This window comes from Pongo abelii, chromosome 19, assembly GCF_028885655.2.
Source record: "Pongo abelii isolate AG06213 chromosome 19, NHGRI_mPonAbe1-v2.0_pri, whole genome shotgun sequence".
Taxonomy (NCBI): Eukaryota; Metazoa; Chordata; class Mammalia; order Primates; family Hominidae; genus Pongo; species Pongo abelii.
Genome location: NC_072004.2, coordinates 6,912,077 through 6,936,250, shown reverse-complemented (window position 1 = coordinate 6,936,250; position 24,174 = coordinate 6,912,077). Strand labels below are relative to the sequence as shown.

General features: G+C 49.1%; 1 protein-coding gene across 3 annotated transcripts; it reads left to right on the top strand.

Annotated features, from left to right (window-relative positions):
- Positions 1 to 7,444: 7,444 nt before the first annotated feature.
- CLEC10A (C-type lectin domain containing 10A) lies at positions 7,445 to 13,890 on the top strand. Of its 3 annotated transcripts, none has more exons than XM_024235142.3 (9): positions 7,445 to 7,644; positions 8,816 to 8,955; positions 9,589 to 9,705; positions 11,451 to 11,546; positions 11,633 to 11,704; positions 12,360 to 12,446; positions 12,541 to 12,695; positions 12,960 to 13,066; positions 13,204 to 13,890. In XM_024235142.3, the coding sequence occupies exons 2-9, from the start codon at positions 8,889 to 8,891 to the stop codon at positions 13,370 to 13,372; spliced, it is 870 nt and encodes a 289-aa protein (XP_024090910.2). In that variant the 5' UTR covers positions 7,445 to 7,644; positions 8,816 to 8,888; the 3' UTR covers positions 13,373 to 13,890. The 3 variants fall into 3 exon arrangements, with proteins under 3 accessions (XP_024090910.2, XP_002826981.3, XP_002826982.3); XM_002826935.4 differs by having other exon boundaries at positions 12,360 to 12,455; XM_002826936.4 differs by having other exon boundaries at positions 12,279 to 12,446.
- Positions 13,891 to 24,174: the final 10,284 nt, after the last annotated feature.

Sequence of the window (24,174 nt, the reverse complement as noted above, 5' to 3'; positions counted from 1 at the left end):
GCCGGACGCGGTGGCTTACACCTGTAATCCCAGTACTTTGGGAGGCCGAGGTGGGCGCATCACAAGGTCAGGAGATCGAGACCATCCTGGCCAACATGGTGAAACCCTGTCTCTATTAAAAATACAAGAATTAGCTGGGTGTGGTGGCATGCGCTTGTAGTCCCAGCTATCAGGAGGCTGAGGCAGGAGAATCGCTTGAACCTGGTAGGCGGAGGTTGCAGTGAGCCAAGATCCTGCCACTGCACTCGAGCCTGGACGGAGCAAGACTCCGTCACAGAAAAAAAGAAAAAGAAAAAGAAAAAGAAAAAGAAAAGAAAAGAAAGGGGGGAAAATCCACAGGAGATTTCTGTATTTCCTGTGAGTGTTGGGAGTTCCTCAAGCCAGGCTTAGAAGACATTTCCTGGAGCTCCCTCTATCCATGCTACAGTGTTCATTTTCAGAATTTTGGCCAAGCTGAACTCAGGTTGCGGAACCGTAGAAGAAAAAATGGTAAACTCGCTGCCAATTCAGTGGTACTTCAAATTCTGGTGTTTTTCTACAACAAACATGTTACAATTCATTTTTCAAGGTTTTCAATAAGCTGATGCATATGTTCTACCCACATTTTAGAGTTGTATTCAATGGGACAGAAAGGGTGGAATGTGTTTCCGTCATTTTACCTGGAACTGGAAGCCCTCAATAAATGTTTAAAGCTAAAAATAATACATTTTCTTTTTTCTTTCTTTCTTTTTTTTTGAGACAGAGTCTGGCTGTATCGCCCAGGCTGGAGTGCAGTGGCGCAATCTCGGCTCACTGCAAACTCCGCCTCCCGGGTTCACGCCATTCTCCTGCCTCAACATCCTAAGTAGCTGGGACTGCAGGCTCCCGCCACCATGCCTGGCCAATTTTTTGTATTTTCAGTAGAGGCAGGGTTTCACCATGTTAGGCAGGATGGTCTCGATCTCCTGACCTCGTGATCTGCCCGCCTCGGCCTCCCAAAGTGCTGGGATTACAGGCTTGAGCCACCACGCCCGGCCAAAATAATACATTTTCTAAGATCAAAATAGAATTAAATATTAAATATATTAAATCAATAACAAAAAAAGTGGAAAAAAATTCCAAATATTTTGGAATTAAACAATATACCTCTAAATCACCTATGGATCAAAAAAGAAACCATAAGGTAAATAAGAAAATATTTTTAACTGAATGAAAATGAGAAGATGCTACATCCAAAACAGTGCTTAGATGAAATTTTACAACATTCAGTGCTTATACTAGAAAAAGAGAAAGGGCCAAAAATCAAAGAATCTAAGCTTTTACCTTAAGAGACCAGAAAAAGATGTTTATATCCAACGTACGAAAATGAAGAAAATAAGAGCGGAAGTCAATGAAATAAACAAACAAAATAAGGAAAATTAATTATACCAGAAACTGTTTCTGAAAAGATCAATAAAATTGATAAAATTGATAGAAAAAAAGTGTGAAGACATAAAATGCCAGTGTTGGCCAGGCACAGTGCTCATGCCTGTAATCTCAGCACTTTGGGAGGCCGAGGTGGGCAGATCACTTAAAGCTGAGAGTTTGAGACCAGCCTGGCCAACGTAGTAAAACCCCATTTCTACTAAAAATACGAAAATTGTCCGGGTATGGTGGCTCATGCCTGTAATCCCAGCACTTTGGGAGGCCAAAGCAGGTGGATCACGAGGTCAGGAGATCGAGACCATCCTGGCTAACACGGTGAAACCCCATCTCTACTAAAAATACAAAAAGTTAGCTCGGGCATGGTGGTGGGCGCCTGTAGTCCCAGCTACTCGGGAGGCTGAGGCAGGAGAATGGTGTGAACCCGGGAGGCGGAGCTTGCAGTGAGCTGAGACCGCACCACTGCACTCCAGCCTGGGCGACAGAGCAAGACTCCGTCTCAACAAACAAACAAACAAACAAACAAACAAACCGAAAATTAGCTGGGCATGGTGGCCCACGCCTGTAATCCCAGCTACTTGGAAGACTGAGGCACAAGAATTGCTTGAATCTGGTAGGCAGAGGCTGCATGAATGGAGATCATGCCACTGCACTCCAGCCTGAGCAACAGAGTGAGACTCTGTCTCAAAAACAAACAAACCCCCAAATTGCCAGTGTTAAGAATGAAAGAAAATATAAATACAGATCCTACATACATCAAAAGGATAATATGAACAACTTTTTGCCAAAAAATTTGCCCATAAATAGAACAAAATGGACAAATTACTTGAAAGATACACATTACCAAAACTAAAAATGCAATAGGAAATCTGAACAGATTTACCTGAATTCAAATAAATTCACAATTTAAAATCTTTCAACAAAGAAAATGTCCAGTTTCAGATGACTTCTTTGATGAATTCTATCAACTATATAGGTAGAAATAATTAAATGGAGAAAAGTATTTTCTTTTTTTTTGAGGTGGAGTCTCGCTCTGTCGCCCAGGCTGGAGTGCAGTGGCGCGATCTCAGCTCACTGCAACCTCCACCTCCCAGGTTCGAGCAGTTCTCCTGCCTCAGCCTCCCAAGTAGCTGGGATTACAGGCGCCCGCCACCACACCCAGCTAATTTTTGTATTTTTAGTAGAGACGGGATTTCACCATGTTGGTCAGGCTGGTCTTGAACTCCTGACCTCGTGATCCACCCGCCTTGGCCTCCCAAAGTGCTGGGATTACAGGCATGAGCCACTGCGCCTGGCCGAGAAAAGAATTTTCAATAAGTGGTGCTGGAACAACTGTATATATATGAAAAAATCTTATTCATAATGATCATAGATACACATCAAAGCTGAAACTATAAAAATTATCGAAGAAAAAACAGGCTCGGCATGATGGCTCACACCTGTAATCCCAGCACCTTAGGAGGCTGAGGTGGGAGGATTGCTTGAGGCCAGGAGTTTGAGACCAGGCTGGGTAACAATAGTGAGATTTGTTCTCTACACAATAAAATATTTAACTGGTGTGGTGGTGCATGCCTGTAGTCCTAGCTATTCAGGAGGCTGAGGCGGGAGGATCACTTGAGCCCAGGAGGGGCTGTTTCTCTTGGATTTTTGAAGTAGACAATCATGTCATTTACCAATAATGACAGTTTTCTTTCCCTTTCAACCTTCGTATGTTCCAATCACTTGTCTTTCTGTATGGTCTGGAAGAATCTCATGGAGAACTGGTGGCAAGAGCGTGCTTTCTCTTGTTCGTAGCTTAAAAAAAAAAAAAAAAAAACCTGACCAGTAGAGGTTCTAGGAGAGGGTAAGAATTCTCGGAAAATGTGGCGGAAGAGGGAAACGATCATTGTCAACAGTGAAAGGGGTCTCAGGGACAGAAGCATTTAGGAAAGAAAAGAAGATTGCTTGCCAAGACCTGGCAAATAAATCAGACTTTAGAAGGACAGGCTTGCCAAACTAAAACCACAACAGGTATTGAAAGGGAAATTCTGCAAGATTACCATTGTGAGCACGTTTTTATCAGTCTACTCATGATGGCAAAACCCAGTGCTTTTCTCACATGATTTTCATATGCACAAAAGGTCATGACATACCCAGGCGTCAGCATTGCAAACATCAGGGATGGAGTTGTTTTTCCTAGGGAGTCAGCAATTTATAGAAAATGCTCAATGTTTAACTTATTTTGAGGACTAGAAGGAGAACTATTTTTTTCGTGAAACCCGCAAGCAATTTATCAGCGAAATTCTGTCTGCTCCACCTTCACAATATATCCAGAATCACAACACTTCTGACCACCTCATTTCTCACCTGGACATGACAGCACCTTCTTACCTAGACTCTCTGTTTTCAGCTTGTTTCATCAAATTCACAACACAAAGGCCACACCGTTACAGTTAACATATAAGTCAGGTTATGTCATTCCTCTGCTCCATCCCCTTCAAAGTCTGCGTCTCTGACTCAGAGTAAAAACAAATCCTTAATAACAGCCAACAAAGCCCACATTTTCCCCCATCGCTCGTCTACTCTTCTCCTCCCTGACTCACTTCTCTATAAAATCTCTGGCAAGTCTGTCAAATGGATGATCCTCATACGCACCAGACATTCTGCCACCTCAGGGCCTTTGCACTTGCTCTGCCCTCTCCCTGGATCACTCTTCCTGCCAGAGCCCCTTGTGACTTGCTTCCTTACCTCCTTCAAACTTTGCTCAGATATCACCTTCCCAGTGAGGCCTTTCTTGACACTCTGGTATGGTTTGGATCTGTGTCCCCGCCCAAATCTCATCTTGAATTGTAATCCCCGATGTTGGAGGTGGGGCCTGGTAGGAGGTGATTGGATTATGGGATGGATTTCTCATGAATGGTTTAGCACCATCTCCTTGGTGCTGTTCTCATAATAGTGAGGGAGTTCTTGTGAGATCTGGTCTTTTTTTTTTTTTTTTTTTTTTGACGGAGTCTTGCTCTGTTGCCCAGGCTGGAGTGCAGTGGCATGATCTCGGCTCACTGCAAGCTCCGTCTCCCGGATTCATGCCATTCTCCTGCCTCAGCCTCCCCAGTAGCTGGGACTACAGGTGCCCGCCACCCCACCCGGCTAATTTTTTGTATTTTTAGTAGAGACGGGGTTTCACCATGTTAGCCAGGATGGCCGTGAGATCTGGTCATTTAAAATCTGATCCCCTGTCTTTCTCTTGCTCCTGTTCTTACCATGTGAGGCACCTGCTCCCCCTTCATCTTCCACCGTGATCATAAGTTTCCTGAGGCCTCCCCAGAAACTGAACAGAGGCCGGCACCATGCTTCTTGCACAGCCTGCAGAACTACGAAGCAATTAAACCCCTTTCCTTGATAAATTACCAGGTCTCAGGTATTTATTTAGAGCAATGTGGGAATGGACTAATACATGCCCTATTCTTGAGGGACATTAAAAATTGACCCTATCTCATATCCCTGCTCTTTTTTCCATAAAGCACTATTGCCATGTGACTTATATATATTTTACTCATTTATTTTGTTTATTGGTGACCCGCTAGAAGGTAAGCTCTATGAAGGCAGGACTTTTTTGTCTGTTTACTTTTGAACTCCTGAACTCTGCCTCTTGGGAAGGAAAGTGCTTGGCATGCCATAGACTCAGTAAGTACTCAAATGGATGAACAAATGCGTATAAGAGTGAATGGACGTATGTTTATTGCAGAACTGTTTACAACAGCAAAGACTTGGAACCAACCCAAATGCCCATCAATGATAGACTGGATAAGGAAATTGTGGCACATATACACCATGGAATACTATGCAGCCATAAAAATGTATGAGTTCATGTCTTTTGTAGGGACATGGATGAAGCTGGAAACTATCATTCTCAGCAAAGTAACACAAGAACAGAAAACCAAACACCATATGTTTTCACTCATAAGCGGGAGCTGAACAATGAGAACACATGGACACAGGGAGGGGAACATCGCACACCAGGGCCTGTTGGGGGGTGGGACAAGGGGAGGGAGAGCATTAGGACAAATACCGAATGCATGCGGGCCTTAAAACCTAGGTGATGGGTTGATGGGTGCAGCAAACCACCATGCCACATGTATACCTATGTAACAAACCTGCACATTCTGCACATGTATCCCAGAACTTAAAAAAAAAAAAAAAGAAGCTTCAAATCCACTGAACCAGACTGAAAAAAAAAAGTGAGTGAATGGAGAAATATCATGTTCTTTTCATGGAAGATTCAACAATGTCAAAATGTTGATTATCTCCAAATTAATATGTGAATACACTGCAAGACTGTGGTAGACACACAGAGAGCTATCCAGGTCCCCCTTCTAGGAAGGATGGGGTGACCCACTGTGGGGAGTGTAACCTGCAGACAGCTGCTTCCTGAGGTCACATCCATGTCAGGGTTGACTGCCAGTGATTGAAGGAGCTGGTGCTCTACAGGACCCTGTGGCAGTCCAATGCTGGACAGCTCCCGGGGGTGGCATTGTTTGAACCCAGAGCTCCCTGTTGGTTTGGTTGAAGCTCTCCAAAGTGCTGGGCTTCTCTCTCTGCCCAGCACTGTTTCATCCACTTTCCTTTTTGAAGTGCTAATCCCTAATAAATAGCTTGCACCCCAAATTCAGCCTCAACCTTGGCTTCCAAAAACCTAACCTGCAACATATACTAATCAAATACCAAATACCAAATAAAAACAAAACTGGAAATGACCTGGCCAGGCGCGGTGGCTCACACCTGTAATCCCTGCACTTTGGGAGGCTGAGGCGGGCGGATCATGTGAGGTCAGGAGGTCAAGACCAGACTGGCCAATATGGTGAAACCCCTCTCTACTAAAAATACAAAAATTAGCTGGGTTTAGTGGCGGGACCTGTAATCTCGGCTACTCAGGAGGCTGAGGCAGGAGAATCGCTTGAACCCAGGAGATGCAGTGAGCCGAGATTGTGTCACTGCACTCCAGCCTGGGCGACAGAGTGAGACTCTGTCTCAAAAAAATAAAAATAAAAATAAAATAATAAAATAAAAAAGAAAAGAAAAGAAAAAGAAAAAGAAACAGCTTAAATTTCTGATTTATTTCTGTCATTAGAGAAATGCTAAATAAATAAATTATGGTGCCTATGATGAAATGAGGTGCAGGTAGGTCAAGTACATTTTATAAACTGGTATGGAGAAATGTTCCTGATAGGTTGTTAACTCCAAAAAAAAAAAAAAAAAAAAGCACATAGCAGAACAGAACCCCATGTACATAGAAAATATAACCTAAAATGTATTTCTTCTCCTTCTCCACCTTGTAAGATACTCAGTTTCCTTCCTACTGAAAGGGATGTGTGCATGGATTCAGGGCAGCTCCCTTAGGGGCTGGGCAGGGATCATGGGATGAAATGGAATCCTGTTCATGAAGACAGCGCTTGTGCTGAGAGCCAGAGCAGGGTGCCAAACTGTCTCCTTACAAGCTGTGTGTGATCTTGGGCTCTGAGCCTTAGTCCATCATCCAAAATGCCTCCCCAGGTGCTTGCGGGGAATGGTTGTGGAAGGTAAATGTCTGGCATAATCCTATCACCGATTACTCAATAAAATTTGCTCTTTTCCTTGGCTTCTCCCGTCCTATTAGGGCCAAGAAGTTCTATTCTCTGGCACCCCCTTCCCTCCTTCAGAGTGGAGTGAGGCGAGCGAGGCCAGAGCTGAGAAGCCGAATGACTGGGACCCAGAGGATGCTGATGCCAGGGACTCAGGCCAGGATTGAGCAAGAGAACAGACTGGGCTTCTCTAGGATCAAAGGTGCGATGATGGAGACCCAACAATTCTGGGAAATGTAGAGGCAGGAAGTGAAAGGAAGTGTAGGGTAGAGGAGCAACAGCAGATTGTACCTCTGATCCAGCCCTGCTCCCAGATGGTAAAAATGAGGAAGCTCCGAAAAGAGGAAAGGAAGTAGGCATGGCCTGGAGGAGGAGAGCAGAGCTGGCCTCAAACCCAACTCTCCCCACCCACACATGGTCTCTGTGTGTTCCAATCCCTGTTTATTCTCATTTACTGTCTAAAGTTGAGGAGATGGGATGCCCCAGATGATAGGGCTCCTGGGATTTCAGACCCAAGACCAGCAGGACTCCAGTCACCTCTACCCCAGCTCTCCAGGACACAGCGCTTCCAACTCTGAATGACGTCCCACCTCTGGTCCTTGCTGCACAACCAACGTGGGAATCACATCCTCCAGACCTCCCACAGGTAATGGTGCTGCAGGTGCCGGTGAGACCCAGGGGACAGGGGATGTCAGAGGAAGCAGGGAGAGGGGGACTTTGGGTCTTGGGTGGGACTAAATGAAAATAAATATAAGGCGGCAGTGTGGGATTTAATTACTATGTGGAGATTTGAGACTGTATTCCCTTCACTGGATTCTAGATTGGGTTACGGCAGCCACAATCCCCTGTCATAAACTAAGACTCTGGGAGCTGAGGCAGGAGAATCTTGTGAACCCAGGAGGCAGAGGTTGCAGTGAGCCGAGACAGCCTTGTTGCACAACAGCCTGGGCAACAAGAATGAAATTCCATCTCAAAAAGTAAATAAATAAAAATAAAAATAAATTAAGGCTCAAACTCAGCCTCATGGGTGGCCCATTTCCAGCCTTATCTTCACCCCAGCCCAGCCTTGCCCTAACCCCAATACTAACCCCAGCTTCTACATTTTTTTCTTTTTTGAGACTGAGTCTCACTGTGTCGTCCAGGCTGTAGTGCAGCAGCACAATCTCGGCTCACTGCCACCTCTGCATCCTGGGTTCAAGCGATTCTCCTGCCTCAGCCTCCCAAGTAGCTGGGATTACAGGTGTGCGCCACCACACCCAGCTAATTTTTGTATTTTTAGTAGAGATGGGGTTTCACCATGTTGGCCAGGCTGGTCTCAAACTCCTGACCTAAAGTGATCTGTCTGCTTTGGCCTCCCAAAGTGCTGGGATTTACGTGTGTGAGTCACCGCACCTGTCACCCCCCATCCAGCTCCTACTTTAACCCCAACCCCAGAATCAGCTTGGATCTTAACACCAGCCCAAAGCCAAAATTGAACCTCAACTCTATTCTGTTTCCAAATTCAGCACCAAAGTTAACCCCAATTCCATCCATGGCTCCAACGTGCATACTGACCCCAATCCTAGCATGAGACACAACCTCCACTCCTGCCTGACTACTGGCCCGCTGGGTAGTCCTGGCAATGCATTTAGCTCCAACGTTACCCTCCAGTTTCACTCCCAAACTCAACTCAACCTCAGTTCTAACTCGACTGCAAACCCAGGCCCATTTCCATCTTAGCTTTAACCCTGGGCTCATTCTCACCCTGAGCCTCACCTCCCAACTCAACGTCAGCCCTGCCCTCGGCTCCAACCTAGTCCCAACCTCCTATTCCCCAGCTCCGCCCCAGCCTGGGCACCGGCCCTGCCTCCATTTCAGCTGTGACAACCTCAGAGCCGTGTTGGCCCAAGCATGACAAGGACGTATGAAAACTTTCAGTGCTTGGAGAATGAGGAGAAAGTCCAGGGGTTTAAAAATGGTAAGAGGAAAGGGGAAACTCTCCTAAAATGCCCTCTTTATATGTTTAGAAGGATTTCTCCTGTCATTTCTGTACCTCCACCACGTGCACTGGTGGGTCCTTACTCTGAGGAGGTCAGGCCCCAGCCTCTGACGGGCCTAGTGTGAAGAGGATGCAAGGTCTCTAGAAAGACTGGGACAGGGAGGATCACAGTGGACCCAGCTTCTGATGCTCTGTGGGGTGGGGATGAGAGCTGCGCATTGGTGGAGGGGAAGATAAGTAGTTGGGTTTGGAAGGAAACTCATTTGTGAACCTGACTGTCCAGCAGGTAGGTGAGCATAAGCCGTGAAGGGCCTGGCTGCCCCCAGCTCTCCCTGTGTCCTCCTGCCCCTGCCCCCAACTCTGACCATGGGACCCCTCATATCGCTATCACGTGGGTCCCCAGGGGTGTGAGGGGCCTGGTGACTGAGGACTTGTGCTGGTCCCTGAAGTCAAAGGCCTGGGCATCCCCCACCCCAAAATCCTCCTTGTCCAACCCTCCTCTGGCATCCCCTGTGCCCGGCCCTCCTCACTAGACAGCTCCCTGGGCCCTCTCCTTCTCCCGTCTCCGTCGTGTCTGGACCCTCCTCATCCTGACACCCTCCCCTTTTGCAGGACCGCCTCCTCTCCAGTCCCTCCTGCAGCATCTCCGCTCTGGGCCCTGCCTTCTCCTGCTGTCCCTGGGCCTCGGCCTCCTGCTGCTGGTCATCATCTGTGTGGTTGGATTCCAAAGTGAGGGTCACGGGTGGACAGGGAAGAGAGAAATAATGGGGTAGAAGATAAATAATGGGGTGCTACAGTAGGGCAGTGGCGGGGCGATGGTGAGGTCCACAGGAGCAATGCAGGGCACAGTGTTGGGGCAGCTGTGGAGATGACAATGGGGCATGATGAGGGCAATGCTACCAACAGTCATGGGGGTCACAACAGAGCCACTGAAGCACTGATGGGGGCACTGATGGAGTGATTGATGGGAATGGTGGGGGGGCACTGATGGAGTGATTGATGGGAATGGTGGGGGGGCACTGATGGAGTGATTGATGGGAATGGTGGGGGGGCACTGATGGAGTGATTGATGGGAATGGTGAGGGGGCACTGATGGAGTGATTGATGGGGACGGTGGTGGGGGTACAAATGGAATGATTGATGGGAATGGTGGGGGGCACAGATGGAATGATTGATGGGAATGGTGGGGGGGCACAGATGGAGTGATTGATGGGAATGGTGGGGGGCACTGATGGAGTGATTGATGGGGGCGATGGTGGGGGCACTGATGGAGTGATTGATGAGAACGGTGGTCGGGGCACTGATGGAGTGATTGATGGGAATGGTGGGGGGCACTGATGGAGTGATTGATGGGGATGGTGGTGGGGGCACAGATGGAGTGATTGATGGGAATGGTGGGGGGCACTGATGGAGTGATTGATGGGGACGGTGGTGGGGGCACAGATGGAATGATTGATGGGGACGGTGGTGGGGGCACTGATGGAGTGATTGATGGGAATGGTGGGGGGGCACTGATGGAGTGATTGATGGGGACGGTGGTGGGGATACAAATGGAATGATTGATGGGAATGGTGGGGGGGGCACAGATGGAATGATTGATGGGAATGGTGGGGGGGGCACAGATGGAATGATTTATGGGAATGGTGGGGGGCACTGATGGAGTGATTGATGGGAATGGTGGGGGGGCACTGATGAAGTGATTGATGGGGACGGTGGTGGGGGCATAGATGGAGTGATTTATGGGAATGGTGGGGGGCACTGATGGAGTGATTGATGGGGACGGTGGTGGGGGCACTGATGGAGTGATTGATGGGGACGGTGGTGGGGGCACTGATGGAGTGATTGATGGTAATGGTGGGGGGGCACTGATGGAGTGATTGGTGGGGACGGTGGTGGGGGCACAGATGGAGTGATTTATGGGAATGGTGGGGGGGCACTGATGGAGTGATTGATGGGAACGGTGGGGGGGACACAGATGGAGTGATTTATGGGAATGGTGGGGGGCACTGATGGAGTGATTGGTGGGGACGGTGGTGGGGGCACAGATGGAATGATTGATGGGAATGGTGGGGGGCACTGATGGGGTGATTGGTGGGAACAGTGCGTGGTGCACTGATGGAGTGATTGATGGGAACGGTGGGGGGCACTGATGGAGTGATTGATGGGGACGGTGGTGGTGGGGCACTGATGGAGTGATTGATGGGGACGGTGGTGGGGGTAGTGATGGAGAGAGTTGATGGACCCATAATCAGGATGGCTGCTGGCTTTGTCACTGATTAGCTGGGTTATGTACTCAAATTACTTCACCTCTCTGAGGCTTAGTTTCCTCATCGGCAATATTGAACAATAATAGCGCCTGCCCCACTGGGTTGCCGTGAGGACCCAATAAGGCAATGCTTATGGAGGGCCCTGCTTGATGCTGGCACAGAGGACCCGATGAATCCCAGCACTAACCTTCCCATCCACCTGTTTAGATTCCAAATTTCAGAGGGACCTGGTGACCCTGAGAACAGATTTTAGCAACTTCACCTCAAACACTGTGGCTGAGATCCAGGCACTGACTTCCCAGGGTAAGCCTTGCTTGGATGGGGCTCTGGCCTGGGGCCAGGCCAGGGGGAGGAAATTGACCCCTAAGCCAAGTCTCCATGTCCTCCAGGCAGCAGCTTGGAAGAAACGATAGCGTCTCTGAAAGCTGAGGTGGAGGGTCTCAAGCAGGAACGGCAGGCAGGTGAGAGACCCTCCGAGTATGGGTGTCGGGGGCTAGGCTCTCACAGTGGAGGTGGGAACAGGCTCCTGGTGCTGAACTGCCCTCCCTTTCAGCCAGCAGCTTGAAAGGCAGCATGCAGGCCGGGCGCAGTGGTTCACGCCTGTAATCCTAGCAGTTTGGGAGGCCGAGGCAGGTGGATCATGAGGTCAGGAGTTGGAGACCAGCCTGATCGACATGGTGAAACCCCGTCTCTACTAAAAAAAATACAAAAAATAGCTGGGTGTGGTGGTGGGCGCCTGTAATCTCAGCTACTAGGGAGGCTGAGGCAGGAGAATTACTTGAACACGGGAGGCAGAGGTAGCTGTGAGCCGAGATCGCACCATTGCCCTCCAGCCTGGGCAGCAAGAGTGAAACTCCGTCTCAAAAAAAAAAAAAAAAAAAAAAAAGAAAGAAAGGCAGCATGCTTTCTCTGCAGAGCAGGCTGGAGAGACAGGGTTGCAGAGGAATCCAAAGCAGATTTGATGGCTGCATCTGGCCATGATGTAGAGGGGAGGTGGGGGCGGGAAGGAACGTTCCTGGGCTTGGCCCTGTGCAGGGGTATCTGAGCTCCAGGAACACACTAAGCAGAAGGCACACCTAGGCCACTGTCCCCACTGCCCATCTGTGTGTGTCCCAGTTCATTCTGAAATGCTCCTGCGAGTCCAGCAGCTGGTGCAAGACCTGAATAAACTGACCTGCCAGGTGGCCACTCTCAACAACAATGGTGAGGAAGGTATGGGGAGTACTCGGCCCTGCTTTTCTGCCCATGGCCCACTGGGCAGAGCCTCAGCCTCTCCACCCTATTTCTCCCCACTCAGCCTCCACTGAAGGGACCTGTTGCCCCGTCAGCTGGGTGGAGCACCAAGACAGCTGCTACTGGTTCTCTCGCTCTGGGATGTCCTGGGCTGAGGCTGAGAAGTACTGCCAGCTGAAGAACGCCCACCTGGTGGTCATCAACTCCAGGGAGGAGCAGGTGAGGGCTTCTGGTACTCAGTTCCCAAGACATGTCCCATTTAGGGAAATGGTTCTTAAGCTTGGCCGCACATTGGAATCATCTGGGAGCTTCCAGAATGACTGTTATCTGTGCCACACCCTCAGCGATTTAATAGGCCTGAGCATCCAGAGAAACATCTCCAAACTCCTCAGTTGATTTAACGAAGAGCTAAAGTTGAGAATCACTAGTTTAAGGAGTTGGCTGGGATGGGGAGAAGTCACCACTGCCCTTCTGTCACCCCAGAATTTTGTCCAGGAACATCTAGGCTCCACATACACCTGGATGGGCCTCAGTGACCCTGAAGGAGCCTGGAAGTGGGTGGATGGAACAGACTATGTGACCGGCTTCCAGTGAGTGCACCCTGGCTCTCTGTGCCAATGTTCTCCGTTAGCGTTTCCCCCAGGGATCTGACTGGCAGCCTCTCCTCCCCTGAACAGAATTCGACTCCATCTACCCTTCCTAGCTTGCTGTTGTCTTTTCCTCTCAGGAATTGGAAGCCAGGCCAGCCAGACGACTGGCAGGGGCACGGGCTGGGTGGAGGCGAGGACTGTGCTCACTTCCACCCAGATGGCATGTGGAATGACGACGTCTGTCAGAAGCCCTACCATTGGGTCTGTGAGGCTGGCCTGGGTCAGACCAGCCAGGAGAGTCACTGAGCTGCCTTTGGTGGGACCACCCGGCCACAGAAATGGCGGTGGGGAGGAGGACTCTTCCCACGACCTCCTCGCAAGACCGCTCTGGGAGAGAAATAAGCACTGGGAGATTGGAAGCACTGATAACATTTTGAACTTTTTTCTCCTTAATTTTAAAAAGATGGTATAGTGTTCTTAAGCTTTTATTTTTTTTCCAACTTTTGAAAGTCAACTTCATGAAGGTATAATTTTTACGTAATAAAAATGCACTCATTTAAAGAGTAGAGATGACTTTGACAAATATGTGTGCCTGGGTGCCTACCACTCCGATCGCAATAGATAACATTGCCATCGCCCCCACCAGTCCCCTCATGCCTCCGGGCAGTCCAACCACTTCCCTGTTTCCAGGCCAGCGATCTACTTTTTTTTCACTATTTATTGGCCTTGCCTCTTCTAGAGCTTCTAGAACTTCATATAAGTGAAATCATACCCTCTCGTGTATATACTTCATGTAAGTGAATATATACTCTCGTGAGAACTTATGTACTTTGTGTTGCTTGATTTTTGGCAATCTAAAAATGACAGAGTGGAGAAGCCAGGTGAAGCCTTCGAAAGTCCTATGTGATTGAGAAAATAGCATTTTCTTCTCATATAGATTTGAGTTCAAATCTTTTCTGTCACTTAAAGATGGTATAAACTTAGGATGATTAGGAAAAGCCATTGTTTAATTTCTCTGAAGATCCCAGAGTTGTTGGGAGATGTAGATAAGATCCCCAGGTGTATTGGTTAGCAATTGGTGTGTAACCACCTCAAAGCTCAGGGCTTATACAATAAGCATTGATTATAGCTCATGAGGCTATAGGTCTAGTCTGGCCAGGTTTGGGTCATCTTGGCTGGGCTTGTTCATGCGTCTGCGGTCACCTGGTGGGTTGGCTTGGGGTTGGCTGGTCTAGGGTAGCCTTGCTCCCATGTCTCGTAATTGGCTGGCTCTGGGCTGGGACAATGGGGATGACTGGGCCACATTAGCTTAGCCTGGCCTTGTTCATGGAATGGCCGGGTAGGGGTCCAAGAGAGAAACTGGAAGAGTGCAAGGACTTCAGAGCCTTGCTTGGAACTGAAGCATCATTTCTGCTGCATCCTATTGGCCAAAGCAGATTACAAGGCTGCCCAGGTTCAAGGGCCAGAGAAATAGATTCCCCCTTTTGGTGGGGGGTGGGGGGATCTACAAAGTCATCCTGTGTAGAGAATGGATATAGAGAGGGGTGGAGATTTCTGTTCTTTCAATCAATCCAGCATATACCAGGGGAAGCATCTCAGCTATTTTGATTTTTTTTTTCTTTTTTTTTTTTTGAGATGGAATTTCCCTCTTGTTGCCCAGGCTGGAGTGCAATGGCATGATCTCAGCTCACTGCAACCTCTGCCTCCCAGGTTCAAGTGATTCTCCTGCATCAGCCTCCCGAGTAGCTGGGATTACAGGACCCTGCCACCATGTCTGGCTACTTTTGTGTTTTAAGTAGAGATGGGGTTTCTCCATGTTGGTCAGGCTGGTCTCCAACTCCCGACCTCAGGTGATCAGCCTGCCTTGGCCTCCTATAGTGCTGGGATTACAGGCGTGAGCCACCACACCCAGCTGCATCTCAGCTATTAAGAACCAACTTTTTAAGTTCATTAAGGGAGGGCAGGACCCATTCATTGCTGTATTACTGTATGCAGAAAGCTCCCTGGCATATAGGAATGTCTCAATTAGCTGTCAGGATTTGCTGATGGGTTGTCTGAGGGGTTTGGGAAAATGAGAAAGTCAAGGATAATTCCAGGTTTGGGGCTTGAAAACCTGGAAGGATGGAGTCCCAGTTAATTAAGATGGGAAGACCGTGTGAGAAGCTGGTTTTGTGGGTGGGATGAGGAGATAAGAAGCTTTGTTTTGAACATGTTGAGTTTGAGGAGACTGTTAGACTTCCAAACGGAGTTTATTCTTTTTAATTTTTCTGTGTACCATAGTAAACATTTATAATTTTATTCAAAGGGTTTTTTTTTTTTTAAATCAGTTCCAGCAAGATACAGGTGTCAAAACCAAAGGATTTATTTCTCTTTCTCTCTCTCTACATATATATAGAGAGACAGGTTCTTGTTCTGTCAGCCAGGCTAGAATTCAGTGGTGCGATCATAGCTCACTGCAGCCTTGAACTCCTGGACTCAAGCAATCCTCTCTTCTCAGCCTCCGGAGTAGCTGAGACTATAGGTGTGTGCCCCCATGCCTGGCTGAGTTTATTTTTTGTAGAGATAGGGTCTCACTATGTTGCCCAGGGTGGTTTCAAACTCCTGGGCTCAAGGGATTATCCTGCCTTGGCCTCCCAAACTGCTAGGATTACAGGTATGAGCTGCAGTGCTTGGCCACAAAAGGGTTTATTGAAAAGAGTTTAATGACATTTACAGAGTGTGAGCGGGGTTGAGGAAGCCAACAAAAGTTGGTGAAGTCCCTGTGGCTAAGAACAGCAGAGACATCACCACTCTGAAGCCTGAAGGCACAAAAGTAAAGAGCATCCACCCGGATCATCCGCCCAAGGAGCTGTGTGCCTCTCTCCCCTGGGTCTGAAAGATTTTGGATTACGGGAGAGAAGTCACAAAGCAGGAGCGTTAGATCACAGTTATACCAGGGCCACAAAATGCAGAGGGGAGCAGGAGAACCAATACAAGGCAGTTCTCTCCAGAATTTCCTGACCTGGTAACTCTGCTACCTAAGAAAGCCAACAACTACGTTCTCTAGTTTCATGCAGGTAACTGGACGGCGGAGGCAGGGAGGGCATTAGGGAAAATATGGAGAGGGCGACTTTGTGTTATAGGTAGACATAACTGGGAAGATGGATCACAGATTGAACTAGTTATTGGAGGAGATTGAAACGATCTCTCTGCTGACTTCCAGATTGTGTTGGACAGCCCCAAACCAATACAGTCCCAGTTCCAGCCCCAACTGCAGTCCCAACGTCAGCTCTAAATTCATCCCTAAATTCAATCTTTGTCCCCACTGCAGCTCCAGCCTAGCTGTACTACACCCCCACGCTCCATCCCACATGTTTCCAATCTCAGCCCCAAACTCAGACCCAACCCCAAAGGAGCCCTGTCTACAATCTTAGCCTGAGACCCAATCTGATTTTTAGCCCCAAGTATGTCAACCCCGTCCTAACCCCAGATACAACACCAATTGTGATCGCTGTTTCAACCTCACCAGCAAACCCAGCCCCAGCCACACTCCTAGTCCTCATGCCTGGCTCAGCCTCTATCGAATCCTCACTTCCTACCTCAAAACCAGCTCCACACCCACCTCCAGCCCTTATTTCAGGCTCCCCTTTGGAGTCCTTTCTCTGCCTCCATTTTAGCTCCTACAGCTGCAGAGACTACTTGGGCCAAGGATGTCAATGACGTGTGAAGACCTCAAGTGCTTAGAGAGTGAGAAGGAACATGATCTTAGAAAAGGTAAGACAGGCCGGGTGCGGTGGCTCATGCCTGTAATCCCAGAACTTTGGGAGGCTGAGGTGGGTGGATCACCTGAGGTCAGGAGTTCAAGACCAGCCTGGCCAACATGGCGAAACCCCGTCTCTACTAAAAATAAAAAATTGGGCCGGGCGCAGTGGCTCACACCTGTAATCCCAGCACTTTGGGAGGCCGAGGCGGGCGGATCATGAGGTCAAGAGATCAAGACCATCCTGGCCAACACGGAGAAACCCTGTCTCTACTAAAAAATTCAAAAATTAGCTGGGAGTGGTGGCGGGTGCTTGTAATCCCAGCTACTTGTTAGGCTGAGGCAGGAGAATCGCTTGAACCTGGGAGGCGGAGGTTGCAGTGAGTCGAGATCGCGCCACTACACTCCAGCCTGGCAACAGAGCGAGACTCTGTCTCAAGAAAAGAAAAAAAAAAAGGAAAAGAAAAGGTAAGACAAGCAGAAGACCCCAGAGACAGGCCCACCCCTCAAAGTTTGCAGAGGCCTGAGCTAGTTCCTCTTGAGCTCACTTCCCTTTGCTCCCTTCCCCCAGCTCAGTCTTGCACCTTGAGGAGCCTGGGGGACACGTGAGGACACATTCAGCATGGTCCACACCCTCCATTCACCCCACAACCCCTGCGCATGGCTACCACTTGGGCCTCAGGGTGTGCACACCAGGAGCAGGGTCTGCCACCCAGGGGACAGGCCCAGGGAAGACAGGTATACAGCTGCTTGGGTGGATGATCTGGGCTCCCAGGTACCCAGAGGATGGTCTAGAAGGGCAGGTATGGCTTGGGGTGAGCACACCACCTTGGCCCTGGAGATTCCCAGTCCCACAGGAAGAGGTGGAGTCACAGGAGGGCCAGTGAGGGCCCTCTAAAGTGTGAAGCCCAGGAGGTCTGTAGTCTAAGGATAGTGCCTCTCTCAGAGACAGTAACTCTTTCTTTCTTTCCTTTCCTTTCTTTCCTTTCTTTTCTTTCTTTTCCTTCTTTCCTTCTTTTCTTTTTTTTTTTTTTTTTTTTGATGGAGTTTTGCTCTTGTTGCCCAGGCTGGAATGCAATGATGTGATCTCGGCTCACTGCAACTTCCACCTCCTGGGTTCAAGTGATTCTCCTGCCTCAGCCTCCTGAGTAGCTAGGATTACAGGTATGTGCCACCATGCCTGGCTAATTTCATATTTTTAGTAGAGACGGGGTTTCTCCATGTTGGTCAGGCTGGTCTCGAACTCCCAACCTCAGGTGATCCACCCGCCTTGGCCTCCCAAAGTGCAGGGATTATAGGCATGAGCCACCGCACCCGGCCGACAGTGCCTCTGTCTATCTGCAATGAGGGGTTTCTCATGTCTCCCCTGTGCTGTAGCTCCAGGGCTCCTGGTTTTGGTCATTTCTGTGACTCCAGTATGGACTGTGGCGATCCCCCTCTCTGAGGGTTCAGGGCCTGGCCTCTGTGGTCCTAGTCTTCAGGGGAGTTGGGGTCCTCAGTGGCACAGGGACAGGAAGCAGGAAAAACATGAGTTATTTAGGAAAGTCTTCAAAGGGAGACCATAATTTCATCTGCTTTCACGGATGAGCGTGAGCCTATGAAGGGCCTGGCTGCCCCCAGCTCTCCCTGTGTCCTTCTGCCCCTTCCCCATCTCTGACCATGGGACCTCACATATCACCATTATCCCCTATCTGTTTGTATGTGTTTGGGGGTCCCCACAGGTGTAAGGGGCCTGTATGACTGAGGACTTGTGCTGGTCCCTGAGGTCAAAGGCCTGGGCATCCTCCACCCTGAAATCCTTCCCATCCTGCCCTTTCCTGGTGTCCTTTATGCTCAGCTCTCCTCTCTAGACAGCTCCCTGGCCCCTCCCCTCTTTCTGTCTCTGTCATGTCCTGGACCCTCCTCGTCCTGACACCCTCTCCTCTTGAGGGCTGCCTCCTCCCCAGGCCCTCCTGCAGCATCTCCACTCTGGGACTGCCTCCTCCTGCTGTCCCTGGGCCTTGGCCTCCTGCTTCTGGTTGTCATCTGTGTGGTCAGATCCCAAAGTGAGGGTCACAGGGGTAGACAGAGAAGACAGAAATAATGGGGTGCAGTGGTGTGGTGGTAATGGTGAGGTACAGGTTTAGTGATGGATGGTCAGAGAAAAAGTCTTTTTTTTGCAAGAAAAAAATCTTGCAAAAGTGTTGGAGCAATGGTGGGGCAGTGATGTGGTTTGAATCTATCCCTGCTCAGACCTCATGTTCAGTTGCAATTCCCAATGCTGGAGGCCTGTTGGGAGGTAAATGGATCATGGGAGCAGTTTCTCATGGTTTAACACCATCCCCCTTGGTACTTCTGTCATGGTAGTGAGTTCTCGTGAGATCAAGTTGTCTAAAAGTGTGTAGCACCTCCCTGCTCTCTTTTCCTCCTGCTTCAGCCATGTGAGATGCCATACTTCCCCTTTACCTTCTACCATGATTGTAAGTTTCCTGAGGTCTCTTGAGAAGCCAAGCAGATGCCACCATCCTCGCTGTATAGCCTGCAGAACCATGAACCAATTAAACCTCTTTTCTGTATAAATTACCCAGTCTCAGGTATTTCTTTATAGCAGTGTGAGAACAAACTAATAAAATGGTACCAAGATGTGGAGATACCTGAAAATGTGGAAGTGACTTTGGAACTTGGTAATGGGAAGAGGTTGGAAAAGTGTGGAGGGCTCAGAAGAAGACAGGAAAATGAGGGGAAGTTTGGAACTTTCTAGAGACTTGTTGAATGGTTGTGATCCAAATGCTGGTAGTGATATGGACAGAGATGGCCAGACCGATGAGGTCTCAGATGGAGATGAGAAACTTATTGTGAATAGGAACAAAGGTACTTTTTTTATACCTTGGCAAAAATTTTGGTTGGATTGTGCCCATGCCCTAGGGATCTATGGAACTTTGAACTTGAGAGGAATGATTTAAGGTATCTGGTGGAAGAAATTTCTAAGCAGCAAAGTGTTGAAGATGTGGCCTGGGTGCTTCTAACAGCACATATTCATATGCATGAGCGAAGAAATGACCTAAAACTAGCACTTACATTTAAAAGGGAAGCAGAATATAAAAGTTTGGAAAATTTGCAGCTCTGCCATGTGGTAGAAAAGAAAAGCCCATTTTCAGGGTAGGAATTCAAGCAGGTCACAGAAATTTGCATAACTGAAAGGAAGGCAAGTGCTAATAGTAAAGAGAATGGGAAAAAAACCCTCAAAGGCATTTTAGAGACCTTCATGGCAGCCCCTCCTATCAGAGGCCTGGAGGCCTAGGAGGGAAGAATGGTTTATTGGGCCAGGCCCAGGGCCCTACTGTCCTGCACAGCCTTGGGACACTGGTCTCTGCATCCAGCTCCAGATGTGGATAAAAGAGGCCCAGGTACAGCTTGGGCTACTGCTTCAGAGGGTGCAAGTCATAAGTCTTGGTGGCTTCCATGTGATGTTAAGCTTGCAGGTGCACAGAATACAAGAGTTGAGGCTTGGGAGTCTCCACCTAGATTTCAGAGGATATATGGAAAAGCTTGGATGTTCAGGTAGAAGCCTGTTGCAGGGGTGGAGCCCTTATAGAGAACTTCTACTAGGGCAGTGGGGAGGGGAAATATGAGGCTGAAACCCCCACACAAAGTCCCCACTGGGGCACTGCCTAGTAGAGCTGTGAGAAGAGGGCCACCATCCTCCAGATCCCAGAATGGTAGATCCACTAGCAGCTTGCACCCTGTGCCTAGAAAAGCTACAGGCACAATACTCAAAACTAGCCCACGAGAGTGGTTGCAGGGGCTGAACCCTGCAAAGCCACAGGGGCAGAGCTGCCCAAGACCTTGGGAGGCCACCCCTCACACCAGTGTGCCCTGGATGTGAGGCATGGAGTCAAAGGAGATTACTGTGAAGCTTTAAGATTTAATGATTGCCCTGCTGGATTTCAGATTTGCATGCATCCTGTAGCCCCTTTATTTTGGCTGATTTCTCCCTTTTGGAATGGGAGTATTTACCCAATGCATATACCTGCATTGTATCTTGGGAATAACTAACTTGTTTTTGATTTTTGCAGGCTTATAGGTGGAAGGTATTAGCCTTGTCTCAGATGAGATTTTGGACTGTGGACTTTTGAGTTAGTATTGGAATGGGTTAAGACTTTGGAGGACTATTGGCAAAGCATGCTTATATTTTGAAATGTGAGGACATGAGATTGGGAGGGGCTAGGGGTAGAATAATATGGTTTGGATCTATGTCCCCACCCAAATCTCATATTCGATTGTAATTCCCATTGTTGGAGGTGGGGCCTAGTGGGAAGTGATTGGGTCATGGAGGCAGTTTCTCATGGTTTAACACCATTCCCCTTGGTGTTGCTGTCATGATAGTGTGTGAGTTGTTTAAGTGTGTAGTACCTCCCCCTACTTTTTTTTTTTTTTTCCGAGACAGGGTCTTGCCCTGTCACCCAGGCTGGAGTGCAGTGGTGTGATCTTGGCTCACTGCAACCTTTGCCTCCCAGGTTCAAGTGACTCTCCTGCTTCAGCTTCCCAAGTAGCTGGGGTTACAGGTGCTTGCTACCATGCTCGGCTAATTTTTTTGTATCTTAGTAGAGACGAGGTTTCACCATGTTGGCCAGGCTGGTCTTGAACTCCTGACCTCGTGATCCACCTGCCTCGGCCTCCCAAAGTGCTGGGATTACAGGCATGAGTCATTGCACCTGGCCAGTTCTTCCCCCCAGTTTCTTTCTCCTGCTTCAGCCATGTAAGATACCTCGCTTTCCCTTTGCCTTCTGCCATGACTGTGAGTTTCCTGAGGCCTCCCCAGAAGCCAAGCAGGTGCCACTATGCTTCCTGTACAGCCTGCAGAACCATGAGCCAATTAAAGCTCTTTTCTTTATAAAAATTACCCAGTCTCAGGTATTTCTTTATAGCAGTTCAAGAATGGACTAATATAGGCAATTATGGCAGAGTGTTTGGGGACAGTGATGAGGGCAGCTTTGGGCCAGTTGTGTGGCAACTGTGGGACAGACATGAGGGCAGCATTGAGCTGTGATGATGATGGTGATGGATCCATGAGGAGGCACTAGGTGTTTTGTAGTCAAACACACCAGAACCTTGAATCCTGGCTCTTTCTTACTAGTTGTACAACATGGACAGATCACGTTACCTCTCCGAGCCTTAGTTTCATTCTCTATAACATCAGGACTACGATAGTGCCTGCCCTCCTGGGTGACTGTGAGGACTGAAGGAGACACTGTGTATGAGTGCCCTGCTCAGTGCTGGCACAGAGGCCACCTGATGAATCTCAGCTCTGAACACCCTAAACACATTCCCCACCTGATCAGTTTCTCCACATCAGATGGACCTGCAGGCCCTGAAAATTTTTCAGCCCTTTCATGTCAAGCAACATGGGTGAGGTTCTGGCACTGAATTCCCAGGGTGAGCCTGGCTTGGAGTGAGGCTGGGTGGGGAGTGGGGGGAACTGATTCGTGGGGACTGAGTTCCTTTATCTTCCAGGTGGAAGCTTGCGAAAAATGGTGACTGCTCTGGAAATCAAGGTACAGAAACATGATCGGGAACTGCAAGCAGGTGAGAGACCCCCAAGGAGCGTGGGTGGAAGTGTCTGGTGGGCTCTCAGGATAAAGGCAGGGGTGGGAGCAGCCTTGTGAGTGCTGAGCCACTGAGCCCCTCCAGCCTGCAATGTGAGTGACACTACATGGTACAGTGTGGAGAACAAGCTGGAGAAGCAGGAGCAGGAACTCAGCAGGTTCGAGACCACCCTGCGATGTTGTGTGTGGAGAGTTTGAGAGCTGCTAGGGCCAGGCCAAGGCACTGTTGAAGGGGTTAGGGGTGTCTGACCTCCTGGGACCTTTGCTGTCCCTCACTGCCCATCTGTGTATGTCCCCAGGATAGATGACCATGTTCCCCCAAGTCCTGCAGCTGGTGACTGACCTGCAACGTCCTGATCTGTAACATGGCTGCCCTTGAGAGCCCCAGTGAGGAGGGCTCCATGCCCAGCCTTCATCCTGCCATGTTGCCCTCCCCCATGGGATTCTGGCCTCTGTCCATCAGGCTCCATGGGAACCTTCTGCCCTGGGAGCTGGTTAGAGCCCAAAGACAGCTGCCACCGGCCATCCCGCTTTTAGGCATTTTGGCCCGAGGCTGAGAACACTCCACCAGCTAGAGAACCCCCACCTGGTTACCGTCCAATCCAGGAAGAGCTGATGAGGTCCCCAGTCTAGGAGCACCTACATCTGGGGTGGACAGAAGTCAGCACTGCCCACGTGTGTCTCAGGTATTTGTCCAGACCTTCAAAGGCAGCATATATGTCAGGATGGGCCTCAGTGAACATGTGGGAGCTTGGGAATGAGGGACGGCTCAGATAATGGGACACATTTCGGTGACTGCACCATCCTCCTGTGGCTGGCACTCACTGCTCAGCTTTGCCTTCAAGGTCCAAGTTCGCTCCTCTGTCCCTGACCCGGATGCTGCTCCACTGACCTTCATGATCATCTTGGTAGTCCCCATCTTCCCCTGGTTTAGAATCTACTCATCCTTCAAATGAGCCATGATCTTACTTACATGTGGAATCTAGAAAAGTCAAATTCGGCCAGGCACGGTGGCTCATGCCTGTAATCCCAGCACTTTGGGAGCCCAAGGCGGGTGGATCACGAGGTCAGGAGTTCGAGACCAGCCTGGCCAACATGGTGAGACCCCCGTCTCTACTAAAAATACAAAAATTAGCCAAGTGCGGTGGAACATGCCTGTAGTCCCAGCTACTCAAGAGGCTGAGGCAGAAGAATCGCTTAAATCCAGGAGGCGGAGATTGCAGTGAGCTGAGATCACACCACTGTACTCCAGCCTGGATGACAGAGTGAGACGCTGTCTCAAACAAAACAAAACAAAATGACTTCTTTCAGGGTAGGCTGCCCCATTCCCTGTAGAAAAAGGAACTTCCTGCGGTTCTAAGTCCCTCTGTAACTCTGGGCTTCTTCCTCTGTGCTCCCATTCCCCGGCCATCACTAGTCCAGATGTCTGTCCTACCTCATGGACAGAGCCCCAGGAGGGGGAACCACAGCTGCCCTTCCACTGATGTAATCTCAGCTCCTGGTGCGGGGAGGTGGGTGGAGGGAAGGAGATTGCCAAGGAGCAGATATGGTATTCCACAGCCCCAGGGCTCACACGGGAATTTTACTTAGTTCTCTCTACCAGACCCTGGCAAAGCTCTGGTGCACACGTCATCGCTAACAGCAGAAAACCACCTGGCCGACTCTGAATCACCAGTCACTGCTAGATTTTCTGTCCTTTTTGGCCTTGGTCGATTCTGGATTCTCTCCTTTCCCTCTTCTCCCTGTTTTTCTTGGGGATGATGTATCTCTTTGGAGTGGGGCCT